Source organism: Oncorhynchus masou, chromosome 31, assembly GCF_036934945.1.
Source record: "Oncorhynchus masou masou isolate Uvic2021 chromosome 31, UVic_Omas_1.1, whole genome shotgun sequence".
In the NCBI taxonomy this organism is placed as follows: domain Eukaryota; kingdom Metazoa; phylum Chordata; class Actinopteri; order Salmoniformes; family Salmonidae; genus Oncorhynchus; species Oncorhynchus masou.
In genome coordinates, this window is record NC_088242.1 from 75,137,884 (window position 1) to 75,156,186 (window position 18,303).

Genomic DNA, 18,303 nt, shown 5'->3' on the forward strand with positions numbered 1-18,303 from the left:
GATGGCAGGAAGCTTGGCCCCAGTGATGCACTGGGCTGTACGCACTACTCTCTACAGTGCCTTGCGGTCGGAGGCCGAGCAGTTGACATACCAGGCAGTGATGCAACCAGTTGTGATGCAACCAGTTTATACCAGTTTATTATGCTCTCCTGTGTGGGCCTGGGCCTGCTCTTTCAGGTGGCCTGGTATAAAGCTTCCGGACAAGATTCTGCAATTCATTGTTTGTTGTCATTCAACGAGAGATGACTAGTTTTCATGCAAATGTTTTGCTTGTGAAAGACTGCACCAAATATCTTAGCTACATGTAAAATTGCGTGACCAATACCTCGGCAAAAATAGATTCTTGATTTATCTTACATTAATTCAGACTATTTTGAGGAAGTGTTACTGGCTATGTTGTTGCTACTGTGTCTCAAGAGGGAGTTCTTTTTAGGGAGTTTGGAAGCACAGACGTTGGCTTACGCCTAGCCGTGTTCTGTTCTGCAAACCAACCTAGTATGAAGACGCATTCAGGCCTTGCAGTCCTTTCATTGTCTCCTATCAGAAACAGATCAATGAGCCAGTCAACCCTTGTGGGAATCAGAAACCTCTGGGACGTGTCCTTCGCTTTATTGTGACTTACAGATGACTTAAACATGTCTTATTTTTATTAACTGAATCATTTATCAGTCACCTGAGATGGTGCGCTGACTTCAGTTTCAGCACGTTGGTAAACAGAGGCACAGCTGGCAGCAGTGCTGGGTGATCTTGGCCCAACTTGATATTGACTGAAAGTTGGCACGGTGGCAGCTGTAGAGGGCTGTTTTAATGGTGACTTAGAGACATGTGGTTGTCCAAGTAGAGTTGTGGTCAGTATGGGTCACCCCAATAGGTCAGTGTGAAGAGATGTATATTCTGCTTACTGTTGTTTCTGTGATTAAAACATTGAGCAGCAGTGTTTGTTTAGTAAATTTAATGTCCAGGGTGATGGTGGTCCATTGGAACATGTTGTTCAGAGCAGAGTAACAGACTCAGGGTTGGTTGGTGTTAACCTACCTCTTAGTTCCCCCAGTGGAACGATAGGAGGGAGAGGTGTCTTTCTGCAGCATGGCTCAATATATCCTCCGAAAAGAAAACCATTGCACCTGCCCCTGGCACAGAGGCTTGGCTGGCACACACCTATCTCTGCCAGGGCACACCTGGTCTACCAGACATTGTGCCAGCAATGGTAAACCAAGTACAGTGGGGCAAAAAAGTATTTAGTCAGCCACCAATTGTGCAAGTTCTCCCACTTAAAAATATGAGCGAGGCCTGTAATTTTCATCATAGGTACACTTCAACTATGACAGACAAAATTAGAAAATAAATCCAGAAAATCACATTGTAGGATTTTTAATGAATTATGGTTGTATAATTATGGTGGAAAATAAGTATTTGGTCAATAAAAAAAGTTTATCTCAATACTTTGTTATATACCCTTTGTTGGCAATGACAGAGGTCAAACGTTTCCTGTAAGACTTCACAAGGTTTTCACAAACTGTTGCTGGTATTTTGGCCCATTCCTCCATGCAGATCTCCTCTAGAGCAGTGATGCTTTGGGGCTGTTGCTGGGCAACACAGACTTTCAACTCCCTCCAAAGATTTTCTATGGGGTTGAGATCTGGAGACTGGCTAGGCCACTCCAGGACCTTGAAATGCTTCTTACGAAGCCACTCCTTCATTGCCCGGGCAGTGTGTTTGGAATCATTGTCTTGCTGAAAGACCCAGCCACGTTTCATCTTCAATGCCCTTGCTGATGGTAGGCTTTGTTACTTTGGTCCCAAGTCTCTGCAGGTCATTCACTAGGTCACCCCGTGTGGTTCTGGTATTTTTGCTCACCGTTCTTGTGATCATTTTGACCCCACGGGGTGAGATCTTGCGTGGAGCCCCAGATTGAGGGAGATTATCAGTGGTCTTGTATGTCTTCCATTTCCTAATAATTGCTCCCACAGTTGATTTCTTCAAACCAAGCTACTTACCTATTGCAGATTCAGTCTTCCCAGCCTGGTGCAGGTCAACAATTTTGTTTCTGGTGTCCTTTGACAGCTCTTTGGTCTTGGCCATAGTGGAGTTTGGAGTGTGACTGTTTGAGGTTGTGGACAGGTGTCTTTTATACTGATAACAAGTTCAAACAGGTGCCATTAATACAGGTAATGAGCGAAGGACAGAGGAGCCTCTTAAAGAAGAAGTTACAGGTCTGTGAGAGCCAGAAATCTTGCTTGTTTGTAGGTGACCAAATACTTATTTTCCACCATAATTTGCAAATAAATTCATTCAAAATCCTACAATGTGATTTTCTGGATTTTTTTTCCACATTTTGTCTGTCATAGTTGAAGTGTACCTATGATGAAAATTACAGGCCTCTCACCTTTTTAAGTGGGAGAACTTGCACAATTGGTGGCTGACTAAATACTTTTTTTGCCCCACTGTATATTAAGGAGGAAGGAAAACAGTTTGTCCAACCTACAGAGCTTTAATTTCTTCTGGAGAGGACCTAAGCTCATGCGATCGATACCAGAGTCATTGACCACAGCATTATGTGATGTCAAAGTAATGAGTCACAACTACACACAGTTGACAATAGGCTCCCATCCCACCTGTTCTCTACTCACCCCTTCCACGTGTGCTCTGTGCTGGGAAGAGTAGGAACCCTCTCCCCTCTCAGGTCCCCAGGTCCCAGCAGTGCAGGATCAGTGTGTGCCCTGCTGTTTATTACACCCAGAGATAAAGCCTTCATGATGGGGTGATTATTATTGAATGAGAGAGAGAATGAGAGAAGGAGACAGAGACAGAGACGAAAGGGGAAGCACAGGGGAGATTAAGAAGCAGTGTCCCCTTGCCGTTGACACACACCTGTCTGAGTCACAGCAGCATTACTACTGAGCTGTAGATAAGTCGCTGTCACTAAACACATGCGCGTACGAACACGCACACACACATACTCACCCACACACAGCAGTAGGGGAACAGGGCACGTTTAGGCTCGTCAGTGCATTGAGAGAGTAGTGATTCATTGGAAGTCATTGGAAAGAGTCTCAGGAAAGGCCACTGCAGAGCAAGCAGGTTGCTGTCGGAGGATCCCAAACAGTATCTGTGTGCAGTGGCAGGCTCCACAGCTGGGCCGCTCTCCCTCTCTCCCACGCAGTAAGTCATGGCTTAGGGCACTGACATTTCTCTGCTCTTTCTTTTTATATGCTTGGCCTGCTGCAAAGTTCACCCTCACTTTCACAAGCACAATGCTCAGACTTTACTCTTTCTTGATAGGAGATCATGCTCTATCTGACCCATTGAATGGACTGGAGGCTGGATATCAGGGCCAATGGGAGGCTGGATATCAGGGCCAATGGGAGGCTGGATATCAGGGCAAATGGGAGGCTGGATATCAGGGCCAATGGGAGGGTTGGGCTCAGGTGTTAATGGTGCCTGTAGTGTTCTGGTGGAGCCGAGGTTTAATAGGCTGAGCCTCTCCCTGCTGTGCTGTTTGTGTCATGAAGAGGAGATTTCAGGCCTGGGGTCAATGTGTCTCTGCCTAATGGGGCACACTCTCTACATCTGGTCCTGGACTGGTTCTGTCTCTGTCTGCTGGGTGGGGAAGAAACTCTCAGATCTGCCCCTTTCGCCCCCGGCCAGTTACAGCAGCAACGGAGCAAAAGAAAGGAAAACAGAATTAAAATGGAGCCAGGCTGAGGAAGGGAGAGGAGCTCAGGGTTGTGTGTGTGTGTGTGGGGGGACATGCATGTGGTTGTGCCTGCGTGCTTTATGTGTGATACAGCATGTGTGCCTCTGCATGCCTGTCGACAGTGTGCCATGGACATGATGTCCCTGTTTAGGTAAATGCCTATTTGACCTATGAATCATGTTCATGTTTGCAGGATTATCCATGAGGATGGCTTCTCTGGTGATGATGTGAAGCAGTACAAGCCTGTGGTCTACAGCAACACAATCCAGTCTCTGGCTGCCATCGTCCGTGCCATGGACACCCTTGGCCTGGAGTACGGAGACAAGGAGAGAAAAGTGAGTCTCTCTACCACCCTGTAGAGTGTAGCACTGAGGGAATGGACTACAACTGCACACACAGGCACAGACAGGCACAGACAGGCACAGACAGACAGACAGACAGACAGACAGACAGACACACACACACACACACACACACACACACACACACACACACACACACACACACACACACACACACACACACACACACACACACACACACACACACACACACACATTAGTAAGCAGAGCATTGCGTGCTCCTGCCACTCTACTGTAGCGATGGCCTCCCAAACACATTTATTGAAAGACATACACAAACTGTCACCCTGACAGACACCCATATATTCAACCACTGAATTTTAACACAAGAACTGCTAAAGCAGTTATTTTTACTGCTCATAATTGCATTTTATTTATAACTGCCATTTTTAAAGTCATGCTCCCCTCTGTCCTTGACTTTTCCTAAATAAGTCTATATAGCACACTGACGTTGTTAGAATCGTAATATCATAAACAGAACTAGAGTAATATCCAGTTTTAGGAGGGCATGTCATTCACGCCCCTTCTCCCGACTGTAGGGCCTGCTCCACTCCTTCTCCTGACTGTAGGGCCTGCTCCACTCCTTCTCCTGACTGTAGGGCCTGCTCCACTCCTTCTCCCGACTGTAGGGCCTGCTCCACTCCTTCTCCCGACTGTAGGGCCTGCTCCACTCCTTCTCCTGACTGTAGGGCCTGCTCCACTCCTTCTCTTGATTGTAGGGCCTGCTCCACGCCTTCTCCTGACTGTAGGGCCTGTTCCACTCCTTCTCTCGACTGTAGGGCCTGCTCCACTCCTTCTCTCGACTGTAGGGCCTGCTCCACTCCTTCTCTCGACTGTAGGGCCTGCTCCACTCCTTCCCTCGACTTTAGGGCCTGCTCCACTCCTTCTCCTGACTGTAGGGCCTGCTCCACTCATTCTCTCGACTGTAGGGCCTGCTCCACTCCTTCTCTCGACTGTAGGGCCTGCTCCACTCCTTCTCTCGACTGTAGGGCCTGCTCCACTCCTTCTCTTGATTGTAGGGCCTGCTCCACGCCTTCTCCTGACTGTAGGGCCTGCTCCACTCCTTCTCTCGACTGTAGGGCCTGCTCCACTCCTTCTCTTGATTGTAGGGCCTGCTCCACGCCTTCTCCTGACTGTAGGGCCTGCTCCACCCCTTCTCTCGACTGTAGGGCCTGCTCCACTCCTTCTCTCGACTGTAGGGCCTGCTCCACTCCTTCTCTCGACTGTAGGGTCTGCTCCACTCCTTCCCTCGACTGTAGGGCCTGCTCCACTCCTTCTCCTGACTGTAGGGCCTGCTCCACTCCTTCTCTCGACTGTAGGGCCTGCTCCACCCCTTCTGTCGACTGTAGGGCCTGCTCCACTCCTTCTCTCGACTGTAGGGCCTGCTCCACTCCTTCTCCTGACTGTAGGGCCTGCTCCACTCCTTATCCTGACTGTAGGGCCTGCTCCACTCCTTCTCTTGATTGTAGGGCCTGCTTCACTCCTTCTCCTGACTGTAGGGCCTGCTCCACTCCTTCTCCTGACTGTAGGGCCTGCTCCACTCCTTCTCTCGACTGTAGGGCCTGCTCCACTCCTTCTCCTGACTGTAAGGCCTGCTCCACTCCTTCTCCTGACTTTAGGGCCTGCTCCACTCCTTCTCTCGACTGTAGGACCTGCTCCACTTTTTCTCTCGACTGTAGGACCTGCTCCACTCCTTCTCCTGACTGTAAGGCCTGCTCCACTCCTTCTCCTGATTTTAAGGCCTGATCCACTCCTTCTCTCGACTGTAGGACCTGCTCCACTCTTTCTCTCGACTGTAAGGCCTGCTCCACTCCTTCTCCTGACTGTAGGGCCTGCTCCACTCCTTCTCCTGACTGTAGGGCCTGCTCCACTCCTTATCTTGACTGTAGGGCCTGCTCCACTCCTTCTCTTGATTGTAGGGCCTGCTCCACTCCTCCTGACTGTAGGGCCTGCTCCACTCCTTCTCGCAACTGTAGGGCCTGCTCCACTCTATCTCTTGACTGTAGAGCCTGCTCCAGTCCTTCTCCTGACTGTAGGACCTGCTCCACTCCTTCTCCTGACTTTAGGGCCTGCTCCACTCCTTATCTCGACTGTAGGGCCTGCTCCACTCGTTCTCTCGACTGTAGGGCCTGCTCCATTCTTTCTCTTGACTGTAGGGCGTGCTCCACTCTTTCTCCCAACTGTAGGGCCTGCTCCACTCTTTCTCCTGACTGTAGGGCCTGCTCCACTCCTTCTCCTGACTGTAGGGCCTGCTCCACTCCTTCTCCTGACTGTAGGGCCTGCTCCACTCTTTCTCTCGACTGTAGGGCCTGCTCCATTCTTTCTCTTGACTGTAGGGCCCGCTCCACTCTTTCTCCCAACTGTAGGGCCTGCTCCACTCTTTTTCCTGACTGTAGGGCCTGCTCTACTCTTTCTCCCGACTGTAGGGCCTGCTCCACTCTTTCTCCTGACTGTAGGGCCTGCTCCACTCTTTTTCCCGACTGTAGGGCCTGCTCCACTCTTTATCCCGACTGTATGGCCTGCTCCACTCCTTCTCTCGACTGTAGGGCCTGCTCCACTCCTTCTCCTGACTGTAGGGCCTGCTTCACTCTTTCTCCCGACTGTATGGCCAGCTCCACTCTTTCTCCTGACTGTAGGGCCTGCTCCACTCATTCTCTCGACTGTAGGACCTGCTCCACTCCTTCTCCTGACTGTAGGGCCTGCTCCACTCTTTCTCCTGACTGTAGGGCCTGCTCCACTCCTTCTCTCGACTGTAGGGCCTGCTCCACTCTTTCTCTCGACTGTAGGGCCTGCTTTACTCTTTCTCCCGACTGTATGGCCTGCTCCACTCTTTCTCCCGACTGTATGGCCTGCTCCACTCTTTCTCCCGACTGTATGGCCTGCTCCACTCTTTCTCCTGACTGTAGGGCCTGCTCCACTCTTTTTCCCAACAGTGGAAGGTGCTGTGCCCAGTTGATAATCACCCCGATAATTGCCTCGAAACTGAACCAAAACTATACTGAAATGATTTTCACACATACAGTATATAACAGATGAAGTAAAGCATGATGGGGGAGAATGGGTGAGTTGATTGGAGAGGGGAAGCGACCGATTTATAATTATGCAATCACCAATTGTGAATGAAGAAGAAGAAGGGGTATTCTACATTCTTATCATAATCTCAAAATGTTATGTATCCTGTATCAGTCCAACACATCTTATCAGTCTCCTCTGGCCTACTTGGAGTATACAGTGATAGCTGTGTAATTTTTGAGCTGGAAGCGTTCATTTCAATCCTGTATCTCCGTTGAGCATTCAGTGGAAAGAGCGTATTTCTGGTCGGTGTGGATGTTTTGGATCAGATGGCACGGCTGTACTCGGTGAAAGGAGGCACCCGCTGCTGGCCTGTTGCTGTGTTCTACAACATGCTTGACTTGGTTGCTATCAATGCACACGTGTTGCTCAAGCAGTGCATGAGAGATATGAGGTATATGGCAGCAGTGCATGAGAGATATGAGGTATATGGCAGCAGTGCATGAGAGATAGCAGTGCATGAGAGATATGAGGTCCAAGGCAGCAGCAAAGATTCCACGCGAGCCTTTGCGCGAGGCACATTGCGCACAGCTCCCGGGGAGGAGACAGTGTCAGGTGGACAGATGAGCTAAGAACAGAACCCAAGACACCTGTGTCACCTGCAAGACACGTGTTTGTGGGAAGTGTGTCAATTGAGTGAAAGTGGCAAAGATTTGTGTCCATTGTTTGGACAAGGGATCGCTGCTTAATTAAATCCAACTGATGCCATTGCATGAAAACGTACACCATGTCAGCACGAGCTGACAATAATGCACTATTTTTGACAGCTGTCACATTGACACTTATATTCATTATAATGGCATTATTGCTTTTCTGTTAATTTTCACACTTGGCGCTTATAATTATGACTACTGATATTTTCATAATTTGACCTCGCTGACCATTCGTCTTTGTGGTTAGGGAATTGTTATTATTTTGTGGTTATAAAATACGTTTTTACCGTGTTCCAACACATCCCACTGGGCACAGACATCAATTCAATGTCTATTCCACGTTGGTTCAACGTAATTTGTTTTTTGTTTTGTTTTTACATAAAGCCTACAGTAACATAAACTAATGACATGTTTTGTATTATTCTAATGTTACCTAAGGCCTTCATAAATAATAATAATATAATAAGGCCTTCATAAACATAACCAAATTATAATTTTTGCAGTAGCATATATGACATTTATTAGAATGTTGCAGTCAAAATGACTGCTCATTATCTTGAAGGCGGGACCCTCGAGCCTCAGCGGTTCTAGAGTTCTAGTGTTCACAAACACACCCATTCATCCTTATCCATATATGAAAATCCATAACCCCAGTGTTGTAACAGGTAATTGGCCACAAGCCTCTGAAAGGATGTGGAACAGAGCACATTAGTCTCAGCTTGTTAACTGGCTTCTATAACTCACCCACTGAGAGGAGGGGAGCAGCAGGGCATGTAGATCCTGTACCAAGGAGGGAATCAGACTGGAATACTGTATTCAGACCACGATGAATGAACGCTCCAGTGGAGAAGGTGAATGCGTTTAGTAGACATGATATTCATAGTGTTGATGATACATACATGTACCCTGTATATAACAGCATTGTTAAATGATGGTGGTGCCAACAATAATGATGATGAATGATGAAGATGATGGGAATCGTTTGGGATTGGTTATTGGTTCAGTCCACAATGTCAAACTGCTGACAGGCTGGATTGGAGTGTGAGTCATGCCTCTTTCAGGGGTCATGGGTCATCAGCTGTGTCAGTACATGGCCTCAGAGTGACCTTAAGAGGACAGACAGGGTGAAGGAAGGTGTACAGTAGGATATGTGAGCTGCTGTCCTAATGCCTCCTTTCATGTGTTGTGTTGGTATCCGTTCCCCTGCTGTGTTCTGTTCCCTTTCTAAAACAGGAGGCACACCACTGACTCTGACCTTTCCAGGAAGGTCTTTATATTTTAATCAAACCAATGCTATCAATACCCTGGGACAAGTCGTCTGAAATACCCAGCTGCTATTGATTGTTATATTATCTCTTTCTTCTGCTAGAACCAGAGCGCTTCTTTAGACAATAACTGTATTTCTGTCCCAATAAACTGGAGTGCTTGAGAGTTGACAGCCGCAGGGGTTGTGTACAAACTCTATGGTTGTGTCATTCTCAGAGAAATCATTTAGAGTGCTTCAGTGCGTGTGTGCGTCTGTGAGAGAGAAATAGAATGGAGAAAAGAGAGAATGCAGGGAGGTGAGTTCCTAACTGGGGTGTGTCCTGTTGAGGACCCCTGTTTACCTGTATGTTAGTGTGAATTAGGGATGGGCAGTATCCAGATTTTCTTATCATCATACCGTCCTTCTCGCATCCCGAGATTTACGGTATTACTGGCTTAGTACACAAGGGTGCAAAAAAAAGAAGAAAAAAGCATTGGCCATCTATTAACAGAATGGTAACAAAATTCACAAATTTCCATGGAGGCTGCTAGAAAAATATGTTAATGAGCGCAAACGAAAATAAACAAATTGCAAAGACATGCAATCCAGCTCATAAATGTATACATATATAGATAGGAGCTACCAAATGTCATTTTTGGTGCGTTTGGACATTTCAAGCAAATGTGAACGAGAGACATTGAACAAAGTGAACAAAGTTTTGACTCATGCTTGTCTGAAAGAAGAACAGTGCTGGCTCTGGAACAGCATGTGTACATGCTGTGTCTGTGTGGAGTCTGGTGTCGCTAGGGAAACGGGCCTTCCTGCTCTGCTCTGAAAAGATGGGGGAGGAGCAGACAGGCCGAGAACAGAAAGGAGAAAGAATGCAAGGAAATCAAGATAGCAGTGGCAGCTGTACAAATAACTAACTCATCCAAAGGGCTTTGACTTCTCAAACACAGCAGAAAGCTATCACAATATGATACCCCTTAACCTTATTAATCTAGCCACTTACTTAGATGCCTCGCAAGTTAAACTTAGGGGTCGCGTTAATGCACAATTCTTCATTTTTCACACAGGAAAGAAACAAGAAATATCTTGCTGTGTTTTGTAAACGCGCATCTAAAATCCTTCTTACTGTAATTTCTGCTCGGCATCAGACACATTTTGTGCTTCAGTTGAACTTCTCCACTCAGATGAGAATTCACCAATGGCATTCTATCAGCAGACAACCCTCTAACTGATGTGTAGCTACTCCTGTTTTCTCAGGAGTAGCTACAAAAAAAAAAAACATCACTTCCATGCAATAGGACAGTGTGCTCATAAGTCTTATTACCTTGATACTGTAGCCAGCCTACTTTTCTCCAGTAAAATGCAAGATTAACTTTAAGAAAAACATCAGGAAATGTAGTTGGCTACAAAAAATACCTTGCTTTTTCATTGTAAGCCTTATTTACTTGTGTGGCTGCCAGCCAAAAGTGTTGCGCTTCTGTTGTCGTCTGATGAAAATGAAGCTATTTTCTGCTGAATGTGTTGCACTAATGTATTTTCTGTGAAGAATAACTATAGTTGCACGTCCCTGATCACTCTATTGAAGCAAAAAAACACTGTTGACTTTCAAAATAAAGCCCGACCCCTGTCATACACAGCTGGACCCACCTGCTCCCACTTTAACTTGTTGTGCTATTTACAAACAAACACTTGACTGTTCAGGGGAACTACCATGAGCTTCACAATGTAAAATAATGTGACAGGTGAAATTGTAACGCTCGTCTGATGAAGAATGATCGGACCAAAGCGCAGCGTGGTAAATGTTCATGCTTTTTATTTAAACTGAACACTAATAACAAAATAACAAAGAGAATGAACGAAACCGAAACAGGTGCAGAAAACACTAAACAGAAAATAACTACCACAAAGCATAGGTGGGGAAAAGCTACCTAAGTATGGTTCTCAATCAGAGACAACGATAGTCAGCTGTCGCTGATTGAGAACCATACCCGACCAAAACAAAGAAATACAAAACATAGAAAAAGGAACATAGAATGCCCACCCAAAACACACCCTGACCAAACCAAAATAGAGACATAAAAAGCTCTCTAAGGTCAGGGCGTGACAGAAATGAAGATGGCAATCTGTTTTATCTCCTAACGTATCGCACAAGTTGTCTGCAGTTATTTACTAAAAAGCTACAAATATATATATATATATATATATATTTTTTTTTTTAAACTTCAAATAAGTAGTTTAAACGGTATTAACAATATTTAAAAACCATCCTGTGGCTATTTCCAAATACCTTGGTATACGGTATACCGCCTAAAGCCTAGTGTGAATGTTTCTCCAGCGTGTGGATATAGCCTGCATGTGCAGACGGGTGTGGCAGCATGGAACAGAGTGCCCCTTCTTTCGCTATCTCTTTCCCTCCCTCTTTCTCTGTTTCTCTCTCTCTTTCTCACTGTTTCTCTCTCTCTTTCTCTCTTCCTATCTCTCTGTGTCTCTCTCTCCCTATCTCTCTGCTCCTTACTGGGCTGGCCAGCTGGCTCACACCTCTTTAATCTGAAGTGTGAAGCTTTTATTGGAGCTGCTCTCTCAACAGCCAAGCAGCCGCTCTCGCTCCTTCTGTCTCTCTCAATTCAATTTCAATTCAATTTCAATTCAAGGGCTTTGTTGGCATAGGAAACGTATGTTTACATTGCCAAAGCAAGTGAAATAGATAATAAACAAAAGGGAAATAAACCATTAAAAATGTACAGTAAACATTACACTTCCAAAAGTTCCAAAAGAATAAAGACATTTCAAATGTCATATTATGTATATATACAGTGTTGTAATGATGTGCAAATTTCATTTTCTTGTGGCAACAGGTCACAGATCTTGCTGCTGTGATGGCACACTGTGGTATTTCACCCAATACATATGGGAGTTTATCAAAATTGGATTTGTTTTCAAATTCTTTGTGGGTCTGTGTAATCTGAGGGAAATATGTGTCTCTAATATGGTCATACATTTGTCAGGAGGTTAGGAAGTGCATCTCAGTTTCCACCTCATTTTGTGGGCAGTGTGCACATAGCCTGTCTTCTCCTAAAAGCCAGGTCTGCCTTCTTTCTCAATAGCAAGGCTATGCTCACTGAGTCTATACATAGTCAAAGATTTCCTTAATTTTGGGTCAGTCACAGTGGTAAGGTATTCTGCATTCTAGTTTGCATTCTAGTTCGCTCTGTTTTTTTTGGTAAATTATTTTCAACGTGTCAAGTAATTATCTTTTTGTTTTCTCACGATTTGGTTGGTCTAATTGTGTTGCTGTCCTGGGGCTCTGTGGGGTGTGTTTGTGTTTGTGAACAGAGCCTCAGGACCAGCTTGCTTAGGGGACTCTTCTCTAGGTTTATTTCTCTGTAGGTGATGGCTTTGTTATGGAAGGTTTTGGGAATTGTTTCCTTTTTGGTTGTTGTAGAATTTAACGGCTCTTTTCTGGATTTTCATAATTATCGAGTATCGGCCTTATTATGCTCTGCATGCATTTTTTGGTGTTTTACGTTGTCGACAGAGGATATTTTTTGCAGAATTCTGCATGCAGAGTCTCAATTTGGTGTTTGTCACATTTTGTGAATTCTTGGTAGGTGACCAGACTCCAGACCTCACAATCATAAAGGCCAATGGGTTGTATAACCGATTCAAGTATTTTTTGCCAGATCCTAATCGGTATGTTGAATTTATGTTCCTTTTGATGGCATAGAAGACCCTTCTTGCCTTGTCTCTCAGATGGTTCACAGCTTTGTGGAAGTTACCTGTGGTGCTGATGTTTAGGCTGAGGTACAGTGCCTTGCGAAAGTATTCGGCCCCCTTGAGCTTTGCGACCTTTTGCCACATTTCAGGCTTCAAACATAAAGATATAAAACTGTATTTTTTTGTGAAGAATCAACAACAAGTGGGACACAATCATGAAGTGGAACGACATTTATTGGATATTTCAAACTTTTTTAACAAAAAAAAAACTTTGTAGCGCCACCTTTTGCTGCGATTACAGCTGTAAGTCGCTTGGGGTATGTCTCTTATCAGTTTTGCACATCGAGAGACTGAAATTTTTTCCCATTCCTCCTTGCAAAACAGCTCGAGCTAAGTGAGGTTGGATGGAGAGCATTTGTGAACAGCAGTTTTCAGTTCTTTCCACAGATTCTCGATTGGATTCAGGTCTGGACTTTGCCTTGGCCATTCTAACACCTGGATATTTTTATTTCTGAACCATTCCATTGTAGATTTTGCTTTATGTTTTGGATCATTGTCTTGTTGGAAGACAAATCTCCGTCCCAGTCTCAGGTCTTTTGCAGACTCCATCAGGTTTTCTTCCAGAATGGTCCTGTATTTGGCTCCATCAATCTTCCCATCAATTTTAACCATCTTCCCTGTCCCTGCTGAAGAAAAGCAGGCCCAAACCATGATGCTGCCACCACCATGTTTGACAGTGGGTATGGTGTGTTCAGGGTGATGAGCTGTGTTGCTTTTACGCCAAACATAACATTTTGCATTGTTGCCAAAAGGTTCAATTTTGGTTTCATCTGACCAGAGCACCTTCTTCCACATGTTTGGTGTGTCTCCCAGGTGGCTTGTGGCAAACTTTAAACAACACTTTTTATGGATATCTTTAAGAAATGGCTTTCTTCTTGCCACTCTTCCATAAAGGCCAGATTTGTGCAATATACGACTGATTGTTGTCCTATGGACAGAGTCTCCCACCTCAGCTGTAGATCTCTGCAGTTCATCCAGAGTGATCATGGGCCTCTTGGCTGCATCTCTGATCAGTCTTCTCCTTGTATGAGCTGAAAGTTTAGAGGGACGGCCAGGTCTTGGTAGATTTGCAGTGGTCTGATACTCCTTCCATTTCAATATTATCGCTTGCACAGTGCTCCTTGGGATGTTTAAAGCTTGGGAAATCTTTTTGCATCCAAATCTGGCTTTAAACTTCTTCACAACAGTATCTCGGACCTGCCTGGTGTGTTCCTTGTTCTTCATAATGCTTTCTGCGCTTTTAACGGACCTCTGAGACTAACTATCACAGTGCAGGTGCATTTATACGGAGACTTGATTATACACAGGTGGATTGTATTTATCATCATTAGTCATTTAGGTCAACATTGGATCATTCAGAGATCCTCACTGAACTTCTGGAGAGTTTGCTGCACTGAAAGTAAAGGGGCAGAATAATTTTGCACGCCCAATTTTTCAGTTTTTGATTTGTTAAAAAAGTTTGAAATATCCAATAAATGTCGTTCCACGTCATGATTGTGTCCCACTTGTTGTTGATTCTTCACAAAAATATACAGTTTCATATCTTTATGTTTGAAGCCTGAAATGTGGCAAAAGGTCGCAAGGCACTGTATGTATAGTTTTTTTGCGTGCTCTAGGGCAACGGTGTGTCTAGATGGAATGGGGACTGGACCTTTTTTGGAACACCATTATTTTGTCTTACTGACATTTACTGTCAGGACCCAGGTCTGACAGAATCTGTGCAGAAGATCTAGGTGCTGCTGTAGGCCCTCCTTCGTTGGCCTCTCTCTCTCACTCTCTCTCTCTGCCTTTCCTTCTCTCCTCTTTTTCCCCTCCTGCGATCCTCATCCTTGCCTTTCTCTCTCCCGCCCTCACACTAATCATCTCTGATTGTCTCCCTCCCTCATTAGTATCTCTCAACCTATCCTTTCTCTGAGTCCAAGCCTGTTGCCATGGCTACCCTGTGTTTTGCCTTCCTCTCAACACATTCTGCAAGTCAGTGTCCAAAGGCAATGTCACTCACATGAAGGGAGAAACCACTCGAAAAAATCAGGCTTGAAACTGTGGAGGCAGGCCATGCAGTCACTTAGTGCTGCTTGACCAAGCGTACCTCATCCATCTATTTTGGTATTTATGCCACACCCACTCCTCTATGTATAAAGCCATGCCACACCCACTCCTCTATGTATGCATTCATGCCACACCCACTCCTCTGTGTATGCAGCCATGCCACACCCACTCCTCTATGTATGCATTCATGCCACACCCACTCCTCTATGTATGCATTCATGCCACACCCACTCCTCTATGTATGCATTCATGCCACACCCACTCCTCTATGTATGCATTCATGCCACACCCACTCCTCTATGTATGCATTCATGCCACACCCACTCCTCTATGTATGCAGCCATGCCACATCCACTCCTCTATGTATGCATTCATGCCACACCCACTCCTCTATGTATGCATTCATGCCACACCCACTCCTCTATATATGCATTCATGCCACACCCACTCCTCTATGTATGCAGCCATGCCACATCCACTCCTCTATGTATAAAGCCATGCCACACCCACTCCTCTATGTATGCATTCATGCCACACCCACTCCTCTGTGTATGCAGCCATGCCACACCCACTCCTCTATGTATGCATTCATGCCACACCCACTCCTCTATGTATGCATTCATGCCACACCCACTCCTCTATGTATGCATTCATGCCACACCCACTCCTCTATGTATGCATTCATGCCACACCCACTCCTCTATGTATGCATTCATGCCACACCCACTCCTCTATGTATGCAGCCATGCCACATCCACTCCTCTATGTATGCATTCATGCCACACCCACTCCTCTATGTATGCATTCATGCCACACCCACTCCTCTATGTATGCATTCATGCCACACCCACTCCTCTATGTATGCATTCATGCCACACCCACTCCTCTATGTATGCAGCCATGCCACACCCACTCCTCAATGTATGCATTCATGCCACACCCACTCCTCTATGTATGCAGCCATGACACACCCACTCCTCTATGTATGAATTCATGCCACACCCATTCCTCTATGTATGCATTCATGCCACACCCACTCCTCTATGTATGCAGCCATGCCACACCCACTCCTCAATGTATGCATTCATGCCACACGCACTCCTCTATGTATGCATTCATGCCACACCCACTCCTCTATGTATGCAGCCATGACACACGCACTCCTCTATGTATGCATTCATGCCACACCCACTCCTCTATGTATGCAGCCATGACACACCCACTCCTCTATGTATGCATTCATGCCACACCCACTCCTCTATGTATGCAGCCATGCCACACCCACTCCTCTATGTATGCAGCCATGACACACCCACTCCTCTATGTATGCAGCCATGACACACCCACTCCTCTATGTATGCAGCCATGCCACACCCACTCCTCTATGTATGCAGTCATGACACACCCACTCCTCTATGTATGCATTCATGCCACACGCACTCCTCTATGTATGCAGCCATGACACACCCACACCTTTATGTATGCAGCCATGCCACACCCACTCCTCTATGTATGCAGTCATGACACACCCACTCCTCTATGTATGCATTCATGCCACACGCACTCCTCTATGTATGCAGCCATGACACACCCACTCCTCTATGTATGCAGCCATGACACACCCACTCCTCTATGTATGCAGCCATGACACACCCACTCCTCTATGTATGCAGCCATGACACACCCACTCCTCTATGTATGCAGCCATGACAAACCCACTCCTCTATGTATGCAGCCATACATACTTGGATGTGTTTCGATCAGCATGATGTCATGATGTTCTGACTCTTGAGCCCACTGGGCACAGACATCAGTTCAATGTCTATTTTTGATTTACATTAATTAATGTGAATTCAATGTGAAATCCACCAAAACTGTCACTGTGTCATTGGATTTAGGTTAAAAGTTGATGACTTTTTGCATATCCAATCAGTTTTCCACATAGATTCAACGTTATCACATGACATTTTTTGGTTGAAATGACGTGGAAACAACGTTGATTCAACCAGTTTTTGCCCAGTGGGCTGCCAGTTTGTCCTCTCCCTGCTCATTAGAGATTGTGGATAGCTCAAGTCCAATAGCTGGCAGAGCTCTCTCCATTGTTCTACCTTCCGGAGCTCTTCACTCTTTATGATCCATTTCCCTGTGCTCACCACACATAATAAAACCCCAATGAGCCAGCCTCCATCCATTTCCTCCTTGGCTCGCTGCCTCTGTCCAGCCAACTGACTCTGTCTCACATTCATCTCATCTCTGTTCTGGCTCTGCTCACTCAAGCAGCCATACTGGAGCATTCAAGACTGCAAATCTGCCCTGGAAGGTTAAGTTAAGGAGAGGCAAACCCCTATACTTTCACTCTGTATTCCTGGAGCGTGGTCTGCCTGTGTTGGTGGTAGTGGCCTGGTGCCGTGCCATGATAACCTAGTCAGAAAGCCAGTCTCTGGCACTGGTCATGACTGCTGGCCATCCGATGGCATCCATATGGCCTTTCATTTCACTGGAAACAGGGTTGACCAACACCCCCATCTGGGAAGCTCCAGACTGTGTGCTCCACATGCAAATATATGCAGAAGGGATCTGAAATAGACCTGGCAGCACTGACATTATAATAGGAACGATTCTTGAATTGTGAGTTTGACTCAGAGAGAGTCACCATCTAAATAATTCCCCCAGTAGAGTCACTGACTGACTGAAACATGCAATTTCATGGCGCCATTTATTATCTTGTTTATTCACTTTACCCTGTGGACAGGTGAACAGAGGGAGGAGAGGCAGCCTCCCCAGTGACGAGAGGGGGTGGCAGACGTCCCCAGTGGCTCATCCAGCCAGGGAGTCTGGGTGTCTGCTGTTGTTTTGGAGACGAGTGGTGTTGTGGTCTGGGGTGGAAGTCTGGAAGGGGGAGTGGTGTGATGGTTAAATGGTATAGTAAGATAAACTATAGTTTATTAGTCCATGTGAGATGGAAATGTGTCTTCTGCTTTTATCCCCCCTGCCGATATACACAGACATACACACAAACACACATTGAAGAGATAGATTTATTTGACCATTTAAAGCACAATTCAACCACAGAAGTGGATAATGCATTTAAAGTCATCGAGGATGACACAAAAAAGTTTGAAAACGTGTAAAAACATGAACAAACAACACAGTAGACCTAGCCTAATAGTTATACTGGGTAACAGAACTAATAATCATTCATACCGTTTTGAACATGTATAGCACTTCCTCTGCTACCTCTGGACACAGCATGCAGTCCTTGGTGTAATACTTCCAAACAGATGAAACAACCCCCCCCCCCCCCCAAAAAAAATTTTTTTTTTTTAAAATAATGCAACAAAAAACACTTACAGATAATTTAAATATGTACAACATTTACAGAGGTCTCTGCCTAGGCTACCTTATGGCGCTATGGGGTTGGAGAATCTGGAGCAGAATCCA

General features: G+C 45.7%; 1 protein-coding gene across 2 annotated transcripts in view; it reads left to right on the top strand.

The window, feature by feature from the left end:
* The window catches only part of LOC135524435 (guanine nucleotide-binding protein G(o) subunit alpha-like), a 171,303-nt gene that overhangs the window by 52,311 nt on the left and 100,689 nt on the right, over positions 1–18,303 (top strand). For both annotated transcript variants that reach the window (XM_064951963.1, XM_064951962.1), the window contains exon 3: positions 3,891–4,032. In XM_064951963.1, coding sequence (XP_064808035.1) covers positions 3,891–4,032 — 142 coding nt within the window. The remainder of the gene's footprint in view (positions 1–3,890; positions 4,033–18,303) is intronic.